The sequence below is a fragment of the Brachypodium distachyon genome, chromosome 1 (assembly GCF_000005505.3).
Source record: "Brachypodium distachyon strain Bd21 chromosome 1, Brachypodium_distachyon_v3.0, whole genome shotgun sequence".
Lineage (NCBI taxonomy): Eukaryota > Viridiplantae > Streptophyta > Magnoliopsida > Poales > Poaceae > Brachypodium > Brachypodium distachyon.
The window spans coordinates 8,355,789-8,375,178 of NC_016131.3; the positions used below are offsets into that span (position 1 = coordinate 8,355,789).

The 19,390-nt window shown below is 40.8% G+C and overlaps 1 protein-coding gene across 2 annotated transcripts; it reads right to left on the reverse strand.

Moving 5' to 3' along the window:
- Positions 1 to 1,788: 1,788 nt before the first annotated feature.
- Positions 1,789 to 19,375, reverse strand: LOC100834445 (phosphatidylinositol 4-kinase alpha 1). 2 transcript variants are annotated; one of them, XM_024455782.1, is made up of 27 exons: positions 18,472 to 19,375; positions 18,016 to 18,357; positions 17,764 to 17,925; positions 16,813 to 16,983; positions 16,534 to 16,692; positions 16,301 to 16,428; positions 15,248 to 15,554; positions 14,833 to 15,001; positions 13,730 to 13,947; positions 12,962 to 13,120; positions 12,699 to 12,881; positions 11,701 to 12,174; positions 11,263 to 11,622; positions 10,814 to 11,028; positions 9,984 to 10,155; positions 9,422 to 9,558; positions 9,179 to 9,332; positions 7,862 to 8,128; positions 7,608 to 7,685; positions 7,407 to 7,454; positions 7,230 to 7,277; positions 5,887 to 6,059; positions 5,571 to 5,766; positions 4,199 to 4,339; positions 2,916 to 3,124; positions 2,678 to 2,839; positions 1,789 to 2,365 (listed from the first exon to the last, which is right to left on the reverse strand). In XM_024455782.1, the coding sequence occupies exons 1-27, from the start codon at positions 19,210 to 19,212 to the stop codon at positions 2,107 to 2,109; spliced, it is 5,832 nt and encodes a 1,943-aa protein (XP_024311550.1). In that variant the 5' UTR covers positions 19,213 to 19,375; the 3' UTR covers positions 1,789 to 2,106. The 2 variants fall into 2 exon arrangements, with proteins under 2 accessions (XP_024311550.1, XP_010231085.1); XM_010232783.3 differs by lacking the exon at positions 7,230 to 7,277 and having other exon boundaries at positions 18,472 to 19,374.
- Between the last annotated feature and the right edge of the window lie 15 nt (positions 19,376 to 19,390).

A 19,390-nucleotide genomic window follows, 5' to 3' on the forward strand; every position in this document is an offset into this window, starting at 1 on the left:
CAAAAATAAATGTATCTATTTTTAAAAAGTGTCTAGATACATGTAAGATTTCGACAAGAATTATGGAACGGAGGGAGTAACAAATATCTACGCCATTTAAGGAAAAAGTGTAAGTTTTATTTCTTTGGTTATCATTTATGGTTCACTATTGCCAGGGGCTTGCCCTCATTTTCGGAAAAATTATTGTTCACTATTTATCATGCATGGATCTAATTAGTTCAAAGCATTGAGCTATAATTATTGTTCACTATTTGCCAGGCTGCAACAAACATTTTGATGTTCGGTAGCAACTTAGGTACACCTTACTAGCTTTTATTTATTTCTTGATTTTTTTTAATTTCCCAGCAAATATATGGACGTTGTTTTCCCAGAAAATTTATGAATATTAAAATGAAACAAAGTGAACCGAAGGATCGAACATGGTACGACCAAAGTCTATGGGCTGAAGCTCCAAGCCAACAACTCATTAAGTACTCCCACCGATTCATAATAAGTGTCTTGGATTTAATACAAAGTTGAGGGAGTAGATCATAGACCAGTTTTTTTTTACATTTTTAAATATACAGTGTGTATAGAGGATGAGTGGTGTTGTTGGGATGGCCAATGCATGAGAGGCCACGGGGCAGATACCGATGGGGCTAGGCTTACTATGGAATTCAGATGTTCTAAAAAACATTGTGGAATTCGGTTTGATCTTATCGCTCATTTTACTTTGGCTTAACTTGTTAACTTGATCAATCCTTGTTGGCATCTTGATGAGACAAAACTTAAATTTTGCAAACTGGGTATTCTGTTTCTCCACATAGAATTCATGGCCCTCCATATATAAGATCTATCATATCTACATTTCAAGAGGAGTAAAATATACCACCAGTTCATGAACTCGACAAAAATGAACATATTGGTCCATGAACTCGAAAAATGCACACTTAAACCTCTAAATTGGTATTACGGTGTCACTTTAGTCTAAAAACGGTTCGGCGAGGCTTAAATACGCTACGTGGCCGCCACGTCTCAAAATTCTTTTTGCAAAATCACCATGCCTGAGCCGCCCGCGAGGGACAAGGCGGCCACGCCCAAACGGGGATCCTGGGGCCCTGAGAACCACACTGTTGCCACCGCCACCACGCCTAAGGTTGCTATCAAATCCACAACGCTCAATTTTGACGAGAGGACGCCAGTGAAGGTGTCGCCGAAGCCGACGTGACGTGTCTAAGCCTCGCCAAATCGTTTTTGGACGAAAGTGACACAGTAGTTCCAGTTTAGGGGTTTAATTGTGTGTTTTTCGAGTTCGTTGACTAAAGTGTTTATTTTTGCCGAGTTTATGGACTAGTGGTGAATTTTGCTCTTTCAAGAGTCAAGGGAACCAACTTCTATGTTTAAGTTATATTAGTCAAACGTGCTCACGAGTAAGACTAGTGCTTAATTGAGTTAATGGTATAACAAGACATGCTATGCACAGATCACATGAAAAAAACATGAAGAAAAAAAACATAGGATTGTGATTTCATGGCACTGATAATCACATAGGAAACGGAAACACGAAAACTCACAAAACTACCTTCTTATTGTAGTGAGATCTCATCCTGCAAATTTACGATAACGCGAGTTCCGTTTTCACTTTTAAGCTGTCGGGTATCTTGTACAACCCTTGGCTAAAACGACCAAATCTAGGTTCACTATAACTGGCGGGTATCACGCAGTCACTGCCAACATTTACATCATACTTCTGAATCTTAAAGGTAAAGAAAAGATCGATGTGTACACACTGCCGAGACCCAGCTAATCTAAAACGAACCTGCTAATTAACATTGCACAATCTCATGAGGAGAACATGTTCACATGCGCTAAAATCAACAACCAAATGTGGTCAGTAGAAGAAAAGAAATCGAATCTGTTGCCCTGTTACAAAAACCCCTGGTGATCAATTAGGTTACTAGCTAGGCTGTCTTTCAGTAAGAGAAAAAAAAAGCCTCTGTGTTTAACATGCGTCCCCAGTTTTCTCGGTACAATGGAACTGCTCGATAATTTAACTCTACATGACAGAATTAGTGCTACATACAATTGATGTACACGGCTCATACCATTTACAAAAGAAGAAATGAACTATTTCTCAATACCTTGCTGCAAGTATTGAATCAAGTCATACCCAGCAGTTGTCCACTTGTTGTAGGCATCAACACACGTCCGTACCATAAAATTTGCCGCCTCGCGCTCGTTCATCTCTGGATGAAACCGCTTCCGAAGATTAGCGATAGGCTCCCCCCTGCTAAAGCAAGGGAGCCCACTGTCCACCATCAACTGTACTGTAGTTATAATGCCATTCATGTGTCTCCTTCCCGCTAGGTATCCTTTGACACACAATCTGAATGGGTAATTTTTGAATCAGAACAGAGCAGTGCACCAGCACAACATGAGGTGATGCTCAGTGCAGTCCATGAATTGGTCCGTAGAGTTCAGTATACCAGAACAAGTAGACTAATTACTAAGAGAAGCTCCGATACGCATATCTTTATCTACAAAAGGTATCTCAGTAAATCTCCCCTACCTTTTGCATGTCTAGCTCCCTCACCTGTCACTTCGAAGATACTAGGACGAGTACTGGATGATGAGGAAAAAGTGCATCTAAATTGCATAAGTAACAATTCACTAGATGAACTGTGCAAAAAATACGCACCTCAGAAACTGATTCCAGGTGTCACTCTTCATAGTTCCAGATGGATCCAGCAATTGAGTCATTTCATGGCTTAGCTTGAAGTGTGCACTCTCGAAACCCATGTTCCCACCAGGTGAAATCTCCAAAATAAATCCAAAATCAATATGAACTAGTCTCCCGTGGCTGCATAAGCAAGGTGATGTTAAGTGGTAATCCCAGCTTTACTCAATCAATTTTAGATAGGAGACAGAGTCAGAACCTATCAAAGAGAAGATTGCCATTATGCCGATCCTTTGGTTGAAGAAGTAAGCTAGCAACAGCATATCCAGCACTACTAATCATAAACATTTCGCGAGCAGCTTCAAAAGAAGGCGATCCTACAGGGCCATAATCTTGCTGAAATATCTCTAATAAACCGCCATCAGTTGTTTCACCCATTTGATTTCTACTCCGAGTATTTGGGACCACCTGCAGCATGCTCAGATTAAGTTGCATCAACCATACGGGAAACAAAGAAAGCACCTAATACCTCTTTCCGTTTGAAGGCACATGTTTTTAAAACAATCATCAAAGAAAAATACAGAAATGTACAATAATATTAATCTTTACTCCTATAAAAGAGGCAATTGGTGGCGGTTGTCCGTCACCTCCCAACCTCCTGCTGATGTAAAAAAAACTTCTCACCTCCTTCTAATGCAAACAATTAAATCTATTAAGTGATTAAATAGGGATGATGTTAGACACCATAATTGAGATAAAATTACTAGCAAGTGCCACTAATATATAATACTACATGTCCAGGTTTATAAGGCCTGCGCGTATTTCTAGATCATCAATTTGATCAACTAAATATATATTATATTGCAAATAATGTACCATTAGATTCATTTTATCCATAGTCACGCATGGGTATTTAGCTAGTATATACTGGTTAGTCATAAAAAACAACTTATCATTGAGTGAACTCATTGCTGAAGTTTTCATCAGAATGCCAACACTGCTGTTTACACATGTCTCCAACTCATTTGGTACACAGCGGAAGCGATCTTTCCTTACTCAAAAGGTATAGAGATTGACCACATCAGAATAACATCACTAGATTTCACAGAAAAATTGCAATGTTCGGATTCTATTATTACTTCTATGTCACATTTTTTCCACAGCTTTATGGTTTAACTCGTGGAGACCATGCAATGTATAAAATGACATGATTTTGAACTAATGTGTTTACACTTTTAGTTGTTGTAATGTCAAAATGTGAACAAACGACTCGTAAAAATTAACTTATCAATTAATGAAGTTCACACTAGCAAGGATTTTCTATTTTAAAATGCCAAGTTGCTAGGATGTTTTGCATCAAGCACCAGCAACTATAATTTCAGTGCCAAGTTATTAGGATTTCGCATCAAACACCTAGAATTTCATGTTTAAGTGTCCACCTCAGAGTCTTCGAGTAGGAAAAAGTAGCGTAGGATTGTATAAGATCAGTAGTCCATACAGGTACCATTTTATTTTTTGAAACAATTGCAAATACATGCTTACCTCAATTATGCCTCGCTCCGGGCCAGTGGGCAAAACACCATAGGGAAAGAGATACAGGTTTAATCCGACAGCTTCAAATATATCCCTTAGTAGAGCAATAACTTGGAGAGCCAGCACATCCTGTCTACAATCATCACCAACCTGTTATGGTATAAAAAGTTTCTTGTGTCAACTGTCAAGCATAGTGGATGACAGAAGATAAACAGGCACAGGGATGAGCAATTATAACGTTATGAAAAGATGCCATAAATGTCAATTTTCATCGGGTCATGTCATAGCTAAAACTGAAGTCCCGAACTACAAGTTAAGTAAAAATGAATCCTGCCTCACTTTTATTTAGTTTGCATTTGATGGAAGTACATTTTGTACACTTGGGAACTTATCATAATACCTACATATAGTTCATGGTGTAAATTATTATGACATGTATTTTCATGGTCATTTTACAATGTGACCTATAGTCCCAATGATAAACATATTGTAGCAATGGTAAAAATAACTCAACTTTACCAACTACCATATCAAATGAACCATTACGGTCTGTTGCACGCAAGATGAAAGCGAGAATGAGCAATGTTCATAATTAGCTTTTAGTTACACCAAATCAAAATAGCAGCACAGAAATGCTGCCATCAAGCGTACAAAATAAGCTTTGTTCAATAGCATCAAGAAAATACCTTCCAAACTACTCCGTAGCTTAAAAGTACTTAGGTAAGAATGAAATAAAAATTAACAACGCAGATTATCAGTAGTGAACAAAAAGGGACTGTAACTTGATGGGGACTTTCGGTGATAACTGATATGTCACAATTGGAAGATTGCCGACCCAATTTTGTAAGCTTTAGATGTTTATCATGCTAAGGTACAAAAAAATTAGCAACGCAAATTATCAGCAGTGAACAAAATGTGGCTGTAACTTGATAGGGACTTCCCGTGATACCTGACATGTCACAGTTGGAAGATTTCTAACTTCAAATTCTAAATTTTTTCATATCAGTAGAAGAATGTATGATCACAAAACAACATCATGAAGTTCCACAGGAGACTCTTCATCATATACGAGAATAAAAGGAATTCCATCCATTCTCAAACAGCTGTAGGTTGTCTTGTGGGGCAGGGGGGCAGGGGGCGAACCAGAGTTGTTAATATGACAGGTACTATGATTTTTAGTAATGCTGCACCAGCAATAGTTATGCTAAAACTTTTTTGGGCCCGTGCTGCGAAGGCACGAATATTGCAATTCAAAACTTTGCTACTAAGTCAAAAATCTAATTGTCCTTCAAAAGAAAGAAATGTAAATTTAGGTTTACGTTTCCATAAATGATAAAAGCATATCCACCAACCATGAAAGAAAAAGAAATACATTATTTACCTTAAAAATGCAAGCCTGTGGCTTTACATCATTAGGATTCCCATCACGATCAATCACATTAAAGGTAATCATAATTGGAACTTTTGCGGCAGACTGGAGAGGAATACCACTGTCCAGTTGTATGCCCCGTACTAACTTGTTTGTTGCAGTAGGTAGGTAAAGGTCGTCACCGGGAATAGTAATCTTCTCCAGCTCCCTGCATGAAGAGTTCAGAAATGATGAGCCAAGAGCACAAATTCCAGACGAGAAGAACAAAGTTGTTAGTACTAGGTTCTTAGTTCTTCAAAAATCACAACAGAGATTTTTCTAGAACTACCTTCTAATACCCGCTCTCCGCTCTTCCTTGGGAAGAGGGAAAAGAACACCAGAAATCGAGGTGACCTTGTCGAAAAAATCAAACTCCCTTTCAAACATGTCCCGAGCATCAGGAGTGAAACCGTCAACGATTTTCTCCCGAACAGCAGGAAGCAAGGATTGGAATGCACTGGTCTGAAAAAACCCAGAAATGATAACATTATACACATGCCCTTCAAGCTTGCAATATCTGTTAACACATCTATATGATAAATTAAAGTATCCAAAATGATGCAAGCTTAGTAAAACAGCACATCACGATGACTAAGCTACATGATAAGAAATTACAAAGCCAAGATTTTAATCAAAAAAATTCGTCTGTCGTCACGGTTTTTCGTCACTCGTCCGCCCCCTGTCGTCCACCCTGATCCCTACGCGGACGGAAAAAAAGAAAAGGAAAAGTCGTGCCCTGCGCCGATCCCCCTCTCTGCCTTGGTGCTCCACCCCACCCCCCTCCGCTCACCGCCTCGCTGCCGCCTCCTCTCCCCCTCCGCCCGCTCCCTGTCCTCCTCGCTTCGGACATGGGTCCCGGCAGACCACGCCTCGCCCTATCGCGGCCGCAGGAATCTCCTGTCGTCCAAATCCTCGTGCCCCGTCACCTTGCGTGTCGCCTGCGTAGCCTAGTTGCAGCCCCGAGCCGCTGAAATGTGTATGTGATATTGTCATCACAACTTATTGCTCTTGATGAAATTTAACATTGGAATAAGTTACTTACATGAGCATAAACCCCAATCTATCATCCACCGTGATCTTGAGCCTTCATTGAGTACTTTATTTCAAATAAAATCTATGAGAAATGTTATGTCATTTACATACCCCCATCAGTTGCTTCAAATAACTGATTTGCTTAGAGAGTAGAGGAAAGTTATCGTTGTCTTCTAAGAGATGTTTGGTGGTCGTCATCAAAGAAGATCAAAGAGGAAATTTTGATTTACGTCTTCTGGTGTATAATTTAATTTTGTTGTTCCGTTGCAACGCACGGTCATTTCGGCTAGTACAAATATATAATAGTAAGTTTAAAACACACCATGCCTACTGCAAGTCTGCATGTAATATGGATTTCTTCACATATACAATCATACCGCTTAACTCAATCGCTTCATTTATTCACTAGAACAACAGCAGTAGCTGCAAGAATGGTGGCAGTTAAAGTTTCCTGAGGGGCTATATAGTTTCTGTCTTCTTAGATTATCAATTACCATTTACCAGCACCAGAGCAACATGGACATTTGGGTGTATCCAGAGTAAAAAAGCCTAATAAAATAATTCAGGTGACTTATCAAACAAGCATAATCCGAATTATACTTTGATGATCTCGCTGCCCCTCCAGCTTGTAAGTTCATGGGGCACAGACTGTTACAAAGAAGTTTCAGAGAAGGGCCATAATGGAGCAAAATAATACTTTTTAGATAATGCAACAGGATGATTTGAAACCAAAAGAGCAAGGAATGGAAGAATCCCAGCTACAGAAAAGTGATGTACCTTTGGAGCACCTGCTTCCTTTTCGTTGTCAGATTCCTCACATTCTCCCTGCATTTAAAGTTTACATACAACAAGAAACTCAGAAAGAATATCACAGTAGGAATATGTAACAAAAATATGAAATCATTTTTTCATTTGACCAAATACAAGATCTGATTTTTTAGACATAACAAAAATTACTACGAAGTAAATAAATTTCACCTGCAGATGCCATATTAAGATGTGAGCAAATATATTACTTCTTCGAGCAGCTCCAAGCAAGTATCCTTCAACTAATTTCTGATGAGTTAAAAGGCAAGAAAGAAAGAAAAAAATGAGAGAAGCACATCGTTATTTCTAAGAAGGTATATGGCTTCTGTAAGGAATGATAAATCAAAGCTGCAGATTGAATAATTAGTGTTTTTCCTGGTCTGCATTGATAGCATAAACATACATATCATCGAAGAAATTCTCACCCCATCATCATATCTGAGAGACTGTACCAACTGTGGCATAAAAAAGGTGACAGTCTCAGGTGGGTAAGTCTCCATGACACGAAGGACATAAGCCATAACACGGGGGTGTCCTTTATAAGGAGAAGTAAAAAACTCCAATGCCTGTGTAACAGAGCACGGAGCCCAGTGTGGAAGTTGTTGTAACAATGCTGAATTTTCGTCTACTGCCTTTGGAGTGATGAAAAATGGTAATGCCTCAGGAATTGTGCGGAGCTCCAGTATGTGTGTCTGCAACAACAAAAGAAAGAGCATGATACGATATGCCAAGATGTGTCAATTCTCACTGAAAAAGGTCAAAAGATAAAGAATCAAGCAGATTAAACAATCAACATATATAAATGTCGTCCTAGTCTGTATCCAAGTTCATATTATTTGGTCAAGTGAGTTGAGGCATAAGTTTATACTGTAACAGCATCCGCTAGCTATAAACTTCTGTATTGAAGACATAGTTATTAAAAGTTTAAACCAAACTGGTGATTGACAATTCAGTGGTCCAACCGCCAGTTCACCGGTCCAGCCACCGGTTCAACATAAGTATCATCTATTCCCTACGGAAGATCAGCAGAATCCATTTGCTCAGTTGACCACATGTGTTGTGCCCACATGCTTGAAAAATTCAGGCCACATGTTCAAATCCCAGCTGCTGCATATATTCTTTTCAGCACGGTGGAGACTGCATCTGGTCCAACCACTTCTCGGTTCGCATGCAGAGGGCAGTCTTTCTAGCAAACTGGAGCAGGCAAGGCTTTGGATCCGGTTGAACCAGTACGGGCCAGTTTTCCTAATTATGATTTAAAGAAAGAGAAAGCAATCTAAAAAAGAAAGGCAGAAAAGGTAAGACGGTGACAAGAAAATAAAGGGCCGAAAATGTTGAGCTTGCAAGCATCACACAGTGCACTTTCTTATCCTCAGATAATATTTTTTTAAGGCCTCAGATAATATTTTCTCATGCTATTTCAATGTGTAGATCTCACACCCAAAAGAAATTAAAATGTTAACAGCAAAAGTCAACAGTGCAATACATTAGCTAGCATCCTTAAAAATACACAAATTTACAATTGTTTGAAGCTAGAAAATTATAAAAGATGCCATCTTCAACTATCATTAAATTGAGAAACAAACCAAGAGATAAATATATTTTTCCCTGTTAATGAATGCCCAAAAATATAGATGAGAAGCAGAGATATTTTCGGAACAGAACTTGAAGGTGAAGAATGAAGGAATCAAATAGCAAACTACATCTGAAAAGGTAGCAGTTAAAAGTAGCAAGAACCATACTTGAACCAACTGAGTGATTTCGGATTGCAGTACTGCGTTTGTGGGAAACCTCATGGCCGTAGAGAGCGCGATTCGAGGATCAACAGCAAAAGCAGTTCTGGAGTGATCAGTCCACTTATCTGAGCTAATTTTACCACGGAATGTTGTTGTGTCTCTGCCCCGATGTAACATGATATACACGTGAGTTTGGACTCATAGCACATAAGGAAATAAAAGATAAAATAATATCACAATAGTAGTTACTTTGTATTTATTGGGTTTGCCCAGACTTCAAGCCTGTCTGCCTCATTCTGAGAAAGCATCAAAAGTAATTGCTTACGCTTTTCCTTTGCAGTCGCATAGTTGTCCACAGAACCCCACACAGGGTGGATCTGATCCGCCTGCAACCAAATACAGAAGACAGGGAGAGAAAAGATAAGCTTTCCACATGTAATAACCTTCAAGAATCCATTTTTATCTATTATAATTGCATTAATTGTCCAATTAGTCATCATCTGTGAGGGACTACTATAATTAGAGTTAACATAGTTTGATTTAAGCAAGAAAGAATAAACTAGTTGCCATCTATATCTCCTTGTCTCTGTGGTGCTTCTTTCCCTCGTGCAACTCCCTGCTCTTCGCCTCTCTCCGTCCCCTTACCTTCACCATAGCATCACGCGCAACATAAAATGGACTTATCCACCTACCAACCGCAGTTATCCCAAGGGTTTTATATCACAAGCACGCAACAACTGGATATGCAGTTTAACTTCTCCGAGGCTGGGAAGGCAGAAAGAGGAAAGGGGAAACACGTAGGTATCTATACCGTGTTAAGTTCGCCTTCACGTCCCTGCGACTTTGAACCAGAATCACTAGGACTACTGGTATTTTGCAGATTGTGGACAAATAGTGAAACAGATTGGGCCTCTCTCTGGGCAAAACTTTTGTTTTGAGATTCGTACCACTCGGGTGCATAAGCAAACCATCCCAGAGCAGCACTGCAAAGAAAGATAGGACAATCAAACTATATTAGCAAGTAGCATAACATAATAGTGAAAAAAAAAAGATGGAAACATGCATAGCACTACATAAGCATGAAAATAAATTCGAAATTAGTACATAAACATGCTCAATAATAAGAGGTAGAAAAAAGCATATAGAACACTCAATTGCCAGTATCATAACAAGCAATAGGCTTCCTAACTTCTAACCAAATGTCTAAAAATATTACAATTTCAATTTCAGAGGTTTTTGTTGATGTAGCAAAAGTAGTAGCAATACTATAAACCTTGACCAAAACCACAGAGTGCTAAGATAATATATTCGAATTCTGACACTATATACTACTAGTCTGATTCACGATTTTCCATACACTCAGGGATACATATTTGCTTTAACTTGACTAAAGTACACCGCAACTACCTAACTTGCACAACTGTATTACTTTGCTCGTTGAACTCATAAATTATGGTCTCAGCTACCTAAACTTGCTAACATTGTCATTTGTATGTTCATAATGTCATTTGCATTCAGTCATTGTCTTTTCTCATAACATGACTTTCATATAAATATCGCATATTGCAGAAGGAATATCATAAGGCGCAATGAAGATCAATCTAGTAAGACAAGAAAACTGCGCACTGGAATGATTATTACCGGTATACCCTGTCTTCTAACAACTGAAGCCCCATATTACATCTCTGCAAGTTAGATTGAGACTGGCACGAGCAAAACTTTAGCCCAAGGAGCATCGCAGTAAAGAAAGTGCCAGTAGCAGCTGGATGGTGAGAAAAATGAGTTGGTGACCTCATCGTCCCTTGCAACATTCGACCTAGAAGCAGAAGTTGCTCAACGCTATCGTGCCGAACAACCTGTCAAAATAACACCCACATAAGATAGAGGATTAAACGACAAGAGAAGAACGCAAGTATACGACCTGTATGGTAACCAATCCAAACATTGGGCAAAGAGTCAATAATGTATCTTCAGAACGATCAATAAAGAAATGATACTTATTAGTTGCATGCAAACTGACACCTTAGGTAGGCAACAAAAAGAATTGTAAAAGGATCACAAGATAAACAAAGAAATGGTATGGTCATAACCTCAAAACGATCAATAAAGAAGCCAAGCCAGAGTCTATGGGCAATTATTGCTTCAACTGGGTCCTTTTCTGGTGGTGTCTCAGGCTCACCAGGAATGAGGTGAGGCCTCAATTTTGCATCAGGGCCACAGTACTTCATATCCGATGCAAACAAGCCACGTTTTGTATCTATCGTCCACAACCATGCATCAACAAGTTCTGCAAGCACAAGAGGGCCTAAAGAAGGTGCTGCAGATACTAGCCATGTCCAGATATAAATTCCAGTCTCCATTGCATCAGGGGTAGAAATATAAGCAGGGCACCAGCATAGAAGTCGTATAAGCTGAGAAAAACCTTCCAAATTTGTTCTAGTATCGGATACCTGTGTGTTACACAGTAGCAAATACAATCAAGCCAAGAATTAAGGAAATAAGAAACCACCTAGGTGCAAACAATTTACCATATGATCAAGAAGTAATGCTGTAGCCTGAGAACAAGTTTCACGAAATTGGGAATTATCTATTTGTTGTTTCTCTGCTGTAACAACGAAGTCCTGAAGAAGACGAACAAATTTGGACAGAAAAACTTCATCAAATGACTGAGGGGCCTGTCCAGACTGTGTACCAGGAGAAGTGCCCATGTTTAAGCCACCCATAGTACTAAACAGCCTTCTCATACCGGCAATCTCCCCTGCATGGTTACATTTCGCAGTTGCACTCACTACTGCAGTTGACAGTACTTCCAGGGTGATGTCAGGTGCTTCTTTTCTTGCTCCAGATGCTGCGGCAGCAGAATCCATGACTGCAGGAACGTTAGCAGTCCTGATGCCGCTCCAATCATTCTTTCCAGTACAAATACGTATCTCGGATAAAAGTGAGACAACATCTGCTGTATGCTGTGTTCTTTGTGCACCACTCGGCTTGCAAAAATTTTCCTAGACAATAGAATTGAAACATTATCAATCAATATATCAGGCATTCGGTGGAAATAAAACAAAGAGAGTAAACTTTTTATGCCAGCATCATGATGCTCTGGCACAAAGTTTGTGCAATGAACACTTCAAAAAGGCCATCATAGAAGTGTAGTGCTGTGACTAAATACTGAGGCCTAAGATAATCCAGCAGTTGCTGCACACAAGCAAGAATTTGACTTGTTTACAATCGAGAGAAACTATAATATAGTATGCAAACTCTAAGATTAGAAAAGAAGGAAACATGATAGGGTGATAAAAGCGGTAGCAGCAGAAAAATGACAAATCAGCACCCGGAAATGCTTTAAGAACAAAGATTGATCTATATGATCATAAACCTTAACTTCAACCAGACAGGTGATCGGCAAAATTAACGTCGACATGGCAATGACCAACTGCTAATAACAAACCGTGCATTGGCGCGTTTCATACAAATTAAGAAAATTGGTGCTAGAAGAAGCAAGGCCAAATAATATTATTCACTGAACCTGTATAAGGCCTTGAGTGGTACATGGAGCATATGAAAGAGCACTTGTTATCCATTCCCTAGCAATCTTCTGATATAGTGAGCGTACAGTAGCAACCCAAGCAGGGTCACTAACAGGACCAGAAGTCAACTCATTATGAACAGATATTAGAAGTAAATCCAAGCATGAAGAGTTCCAGAGGATCTGAAAGTTCAGAATACTAGTGTCATCAGTGTGTCTCGAAATATATCTAAAACATGACAACCCAAATGAAAACACCCAACCTGTGGAAACTTTTCCTTTAGTTGAGTTAACAACTTAACGCTCACATCACGAACATGTTCATCCCTCTGTGACATGCTCTTTATAAGGAAGCAAGCATGACCAGAAAGAACAGATTCTCTTACATCAGCTCCTTCACCTATGTCAGATATGCGATCCTCCTGGGAATATAAAGGTAATTATTCTGGTGCGAAGTGCAAGATGCAGGTTTATCTTACGATATGAAATAAAATAAATAAAATAGCAAAGCCATTCAACAAAATGACCATAATGCAAAGTCGGTGGTCCATGTTATACTATAAGAGAATGCAAATCAAATCCTCATGTACGAAATGGTATCTAAAGCTCATTTCCAATATTGGACACATGATGCAAGTAACCGGTTGATGCATCAATAATATTGCCCAACATCTAGCTGTCACTGCATGAGACCTTTCCTTGTGGGAGACAATATCTTTATTCTCTAATAAGAAAGCACCCATTTGTACATATTTTATAATAACTTGATATATCAACAAGAATCATAGATATGATAACATGCATCTCAAGCATAAAGAAATTTAAGTGTCTGGCAAAAGCAATCAAGGCTGAAGCAATGGCGTAGAATGTTTCTTTACAAGAAAGCTGCATAGCTTTTTTACGTAAGGGTTGAATAGCAACAAGATGGGACTAGCTTGTTTCAACAGAAAACAACACGGCACATAGCATATGACGGGACACAAAACAAATTATAACATATTCTCGAAAGATTGTTAAATTATGAAGCATACCAGCCATGACAACATTGCTTCAAAAGCTCTATGCACAACTGCCGTCAAACACTGAGTTACAGCTGGTGTCAAGTTTGGAGTCAGCAGATATTCAAAAACGCAACTGAACGCGCTGTTTGATTTATTCAATGTAGAGGTAGATGAAAGTATGCCGCCGTCACAGCTAAAACGCAGTATCTCCAGGAAAGCAACTGCGAGAAGATATGTAGCTTTAACTCCTGAAAAAATGTAAAAATAAATTAGTGGGATACTATTTACGTAAAGAAAGCCAGGGATATGTGAATCCCAATAATTCAGGCAACTGCTAATTAGGAAAACAAGGGGCATGAATGTTGGTTTTTTGAATCCTAAACTGCAGAAGTTGACTTGTAAAAGTTAACCACAGTGCAGAGCAAAACAATAGCAAGAAGCAGTGATTGGATGTGTAAGTTGTGCAGGTGCAGCAGAAGGAACATAGCAGGCAGAACCTGTATGCACTATAATAATTATAAGAAGAGAGGTTGGCTCTACAGGTAATTTATGTACGCCCACTTTGGACTACGAGTTTCACAACAAATTACATCGTAGATCCCTAAATTTAACCATTATCTCACTTGGGTCCAAACAAGGCAAAATCATCCTAGCAGGTCTGACTTATAAAAGGTTCAGTATGTTAGTTCAATCGTCAAAACATGTGGACGTTGTAGCATTTCTCAGCTCTTTAATCTTTGTCCTCGATACCACACTTCATCCAGTATTCCAGCTGTGGACACCAAAGTTGCATCTGGATCATCTGACACAATGGGGAGGAATGTGCATGGGCTTCCACCTGACACAGTGCTCAAACCACAGGAGAGCTGTTGTGAGCCTGCACATTGTGTAACCAGGCTAGCATATAGATATATGGTTTGTTTAACTAGTGACCTGCCAGAATTATTGCGAAGTTTAGAGAACTAGTGGGACAGTGCCGTAAGTTTAGGTACACACAGTGGATGCATGCATGCATGCACACTCATTTCTAGAGTTACCGTGATTATAATTGATGCAAGGGAATATTGCATTTCTTGAAATCAAATAAACTTTTACGTAACTTTTAGAGCACTCAACAGAGAATAAGCATTGACCTGAAATTGTGCTCATTGCTGCTACCTCAACTCGACCTCCCAAAGCAGCAGCAAGTGCAGTTCTCTGTCCAACAGCGGCCTTTTCATCACCATTGCCACGACGACTACCTGGGTTATGCAGAGCATTTAACTCTAGCTCATCTTCAAGCCATTTCACTGAACTGACAACCTGAAATGTGATAAGAATACATGACAGAAACTAAGTAGGAGTCTTAAGCTAAAGAAAGACTTCCCCATTAGCACGAGGTGAACTACATAAGGAGAGACAAAACATAAAACTGAACATTATAATGATCCAAGAATCCAAATCACTAACAAGCTATGTTCAGTAGCAGAGAACAATCCAAACAAGTTCAAATTTCTAACTGCACAAGAACCATACTATTTCACAGTTCTATGGTCCTAAATAAATTACCAGAGGCGGAGTTCCTTGTGCAATACGTTGCACTGCTACACTCCATTGGCTGTTCCACATGTAGGGTCCAGCAACAGCTTGAAGGGCTACAGAGCTGACGCCCTCCACTGTGTTTAATGGAGTGGAAACTGGTTTTGAAGGTGTCTGGTTGTTTTGTATTGGAGGAGCTAGCCCAAATAAGACTATATAGAACCACAGGTTGCGGAACAACTTCAATAACGATGGCTCAACAGAGGACACTGTATCAAAATCAGAACATATTTCAGCAACCGCTGGAAGTAACGGGCCCATCAAATCAGCACCACTCCTACAGTAATGAGAATTTTATGTCAAGCACCTGATGCAGTTAACTTACAGATGTAAGCATAAGATAGGAAAAATCAGTAGTGAGAGTTAGTTGTTTAGCTATATGGAATTAGTTAGATGAAACTTTTAGTGACTAATCATGTTACTGATTAAACTTGAAAGACGCTGTCTGAGGTTGTAACAAACCGGAATGTTTTGATAATTAAAGGTTTCAACTCACATAGTTTAGAGTTCAGTGCTGAAAAGTGGACTTTTGTTATGGTTGGGGGTTGAAAAGTGGACTTCTTACATTTAACTTTCCAATCGCCAAAGTGCATCTTTGACCACTAACTTTATCATAATATGTTTGTTAGAGTAATGAAATATAACATTACCAAAAAAGTGAAGCTAAATATATTCATGCCCTTTTTATGTGACCAATTATGTTAATGATTAAACTTGAAAGAAGCTGACTGAAGGGAAATAACAGGTATGTTTATTTTATACGAGAGGTGGTAGGAGTACATCCATAAAAGGTACTCCATAAGGTGAAAAATTCCCATCCCGATGGAAGTCAGATAATAAGAGCCTAAGAGGAATTAAGAGAAACCAGAATCCAAACTGCAGCTGTCTACAGTCAAGATAACTAAACTATGTATGTATGCATTAGATTCTAGAGATACAAGAAAATATATTGTTGAAAACTCAAATATATATTAGCTTCAACAATAATAAGGTTGATAGAGGTTTAACAACAAAGCATCTTACCTCCCACTTTTAGATTCAGCAGCTAGCCCCACATCAGAGCATAGAGACAACAGCCTATGACGATAATCAGATCTGAGTTTTGTGCTCGTGAGGTTGGACGCAACAAGTAAGAACCCTGCAGGAAGAGTCTAGAATTTTGTTGACACAGTTAGCAAGGAACATGGAACACAAATCAAAATTACAACTTTGTATGACAGCATATAAGTAAGTTTCTTATTGAACTCATCACATACCTCACTCCGCTCAGTTGTTGCTTCCGTTGGCAATGTGTTGTTATCTGCAGATCCTACAGCTTTAACTTTATCCAGGTAGCTTCTTGTCATTAAGACAATGCTCTCACGGTATGATTTTTCGAAACCCAAGCATGCCACACGCGATATTGCATCTAATAACTGCAGTAGTTTACATCCATTAAGTACCAATGAAACTTTTTCTTAAATTTGAAACCAATACCGTCAAAACTGACACATGGTAAAGTATGCTGATGAGTAAAGAGAGAAAAAAGTACATACTCGTAGACGCAATAAACTTGGAGCTGATGCATCACCCTCTTCTAGATGTTCAATGAAAAGGGGCAAAATCATGTCTACAACTTCCCATCTTTTCAAACATACACACAACTCAGCCAGAAGCCGCACAACATTTAGTCGCATCAGCGGAACTGCCTCTTTTCCTTTACCATCCTGGAATAGAATAATAGAATCATAGTCCCGTAAACAACCAGCAACTGAAACTTAATCATGCTACAGCAATGCATATCTTTGGTCGCTAAAATTAGCCAGTGAATTCCAATGAACAAAGACTGCCAGCAGCAAGAAAGTTTATTTTTTCTGTACAATACATTCTTCTAATCAGTTTCATGAATTCAAATTTCAGAATGATGCCATCCCAACAGTAAATAATGTAACAGGCAGAACTATGGTGTCTGCACCAGAATCTGACAAATCATGTGTCTGAGACTGCGTATATGAGATATGCCAAAATGTGCTAGATCTAATGTTCAGCTAGTGAAATCAAAACTAAGACCGTGTAGCTTGGTCTGCTTACAGTTTGAAAATTATTCTGGTAGTCAAAGTATTGAGAGTTTGACTTTACCTATGTCTAAAATGACAGCTTTTATGGAACCGGAGGGAGTATCAAGTATCAACTTAAAAACATAAATCATGTTTTCGCATAACTGTTATGGTACAAAACCATGGTTCCAGTTCCCAAAGGGCACCTGGGTTGCAGGAAATCTTACTGGAGCATGAAGCTTTCATATTGTAACAAAAAATAAGAAAAATACCTCCTCCTCGTAATCATTCTGCTCACGAACATAAAAACATAAATCATATTTTCGCATAACTGTCCAAATATATGGTACAAAACCATGGTTCCAGTTCCCAACAAAAGGGCACCTGGGCTGCAGGATATCTTACTGAGGCATAGAGGTTTCATATTGTAACAAAAAATAAGAAGAATACCTCCTCCTCATAATCATTCCGCTCACGAACATAGGCAGCTAAACGCATAATGAATGTGTCGACCAGAGCCCTATCCTTTGTCCAGCCAAACTCTATAATTTCACAGCTCAACTTCACCACTGCCTCAAACAAAGCACCAGGGCTACAGCCCGTCATATCAGCCTGCATCGTAATGATCGACTTCAATTCAGACAACACCTCTATAAACACAATTGCAGTAGTCCAAGAAAGAGAAGCACAAAACAAACATGCCTGCGAACATGTGCTCACAACAAGCGGTTTCAAGGGTATCAGCAGCACCGGCAGGAGCTGGCCCCCACGTGAGACTGTTATCTGGCTGATCCCATTAAGCAGCGTGCAAAATAGCTCCTCGCAAACCTTCAGTTTCCGCCAGGATGAGAGGATGCATGACTTGGTAGCTTCGATAAACCAAGCAAGAGTCTGCTGAAGCATATCCTTGGAAGACTTGCTATCAGTTTCCATAGCCGAAACGCTCCGGACTAGAACCACCACTGCAGCTTGGCAACACAATAATTTGGTGTTTATCCTTGCCTTCAGCTGTGGACCTTGCTCCCTCCAGTCCCGCTTCCTAATCTGCCAACCATCACCTCAATCATGATCAGACACGCGGAAATGTTTATGCAGACACCAACAGGTTTTGCAATATGCAGACACACAGGCGCGAACAGAGAGAAGACACCACCTCACCTTGAGAAAATCCGTGAGGGAACGGACCTGCCGGGCGGCGGCATTCCTGACCTTAACAACCTTGTCGGCCTCCAGCCCTCCCTCTCCCCCCATCATATGAACGAGGAGCCTGAACGCGACCTCCTTCCGCTCCAGCACCTCCACCCCCTCCTCCTCGAACCTCTGCACCACTTCCTTGATCCCTCCATTCTCCTCTCCCGCCGCGTCCTCTCCCTTCCCCTTCGCCCTGGGCGGTGCCTCCTCCGAGGCGGGGAACTCGAGGAGCAGCCGCTCACCGACGGGCGCAGAATCGGCGGGGAGGAGCTGCGGGGGGTTGGCGGCCACGGCGGAGAGGAACGCACGGGCGAGCGGTGCGGAGGCAGGGTCGGCGACGTCGAGTGCGGCGAGGATCGCGGAGGAGAGGGCGGACGAGAGGGCGGGGGAGGCGGGCGCAGAAGCTAGAAGGGGGAGGAGCTTCGACAGGAAGGGTGCCGGCGCGAAGGACTGCGGCCAGAAGGCCGGCGATAGGAAGGCGTGGGAGGAGAGGAAGGCGAGGAGCGGGGGCGGGGGCGACCCGCCGGCGGCGCCCGCGGGGAGGAGGCGCGCGAGGGCGAGGAGAGAGTGGAGGTGCGCCCGCGAGGCGCGCTGCGGTGAGGACGACGAGGCCGGCGCGCAGCGGGAGGAGAGCCAGGTGAGCTTGTCGGCGAGGAGGAGATCCGGGTTCGCGGCCACCAGGTCGCAGAGCTCGTTGAGCGCCTCCATCGGATTCCGCGGCGGCAATGCGGTCAGATCATGGGTCGCCGCTGCCGCAGATCGGGAGGGAGGACGCACGCACGCACGCGGAAGAAGAGGGGAGGGAGAGGCGGAGACGGAGATGCGTGCCTCTCTCCTCTTTTTTCTTTGACGCGAGAGTAATTGGTGGAGCCGAGGACGAAGAGGG

Excerpts from the sequence above, each read along its gene's own strand:
- LOC100834445 (XM_024455782.1), bottom strand. The coding sequence starts at position 19,212 with ATGGAGGCGCTCAACGAGCTCTGCGACCTGGTGGCCGCGAACCCGGAT. Across the intron at positions 16,429-16,533 it reads CAACAACTGAGCGGAGTGAG|ACTCTTCCTGCAGGGTTCTT; the intron begins GTATGTGATGAG and ends ACAAAATTCTAG. Across the intron at positions 5,767-5,886 it reads CGGAGAGCGGGTATTAGAAG|GGAGCTGGAGAAGATTACTA; the intron begins GTAGTTCTAGAA and ends CTCTTCATGCAG.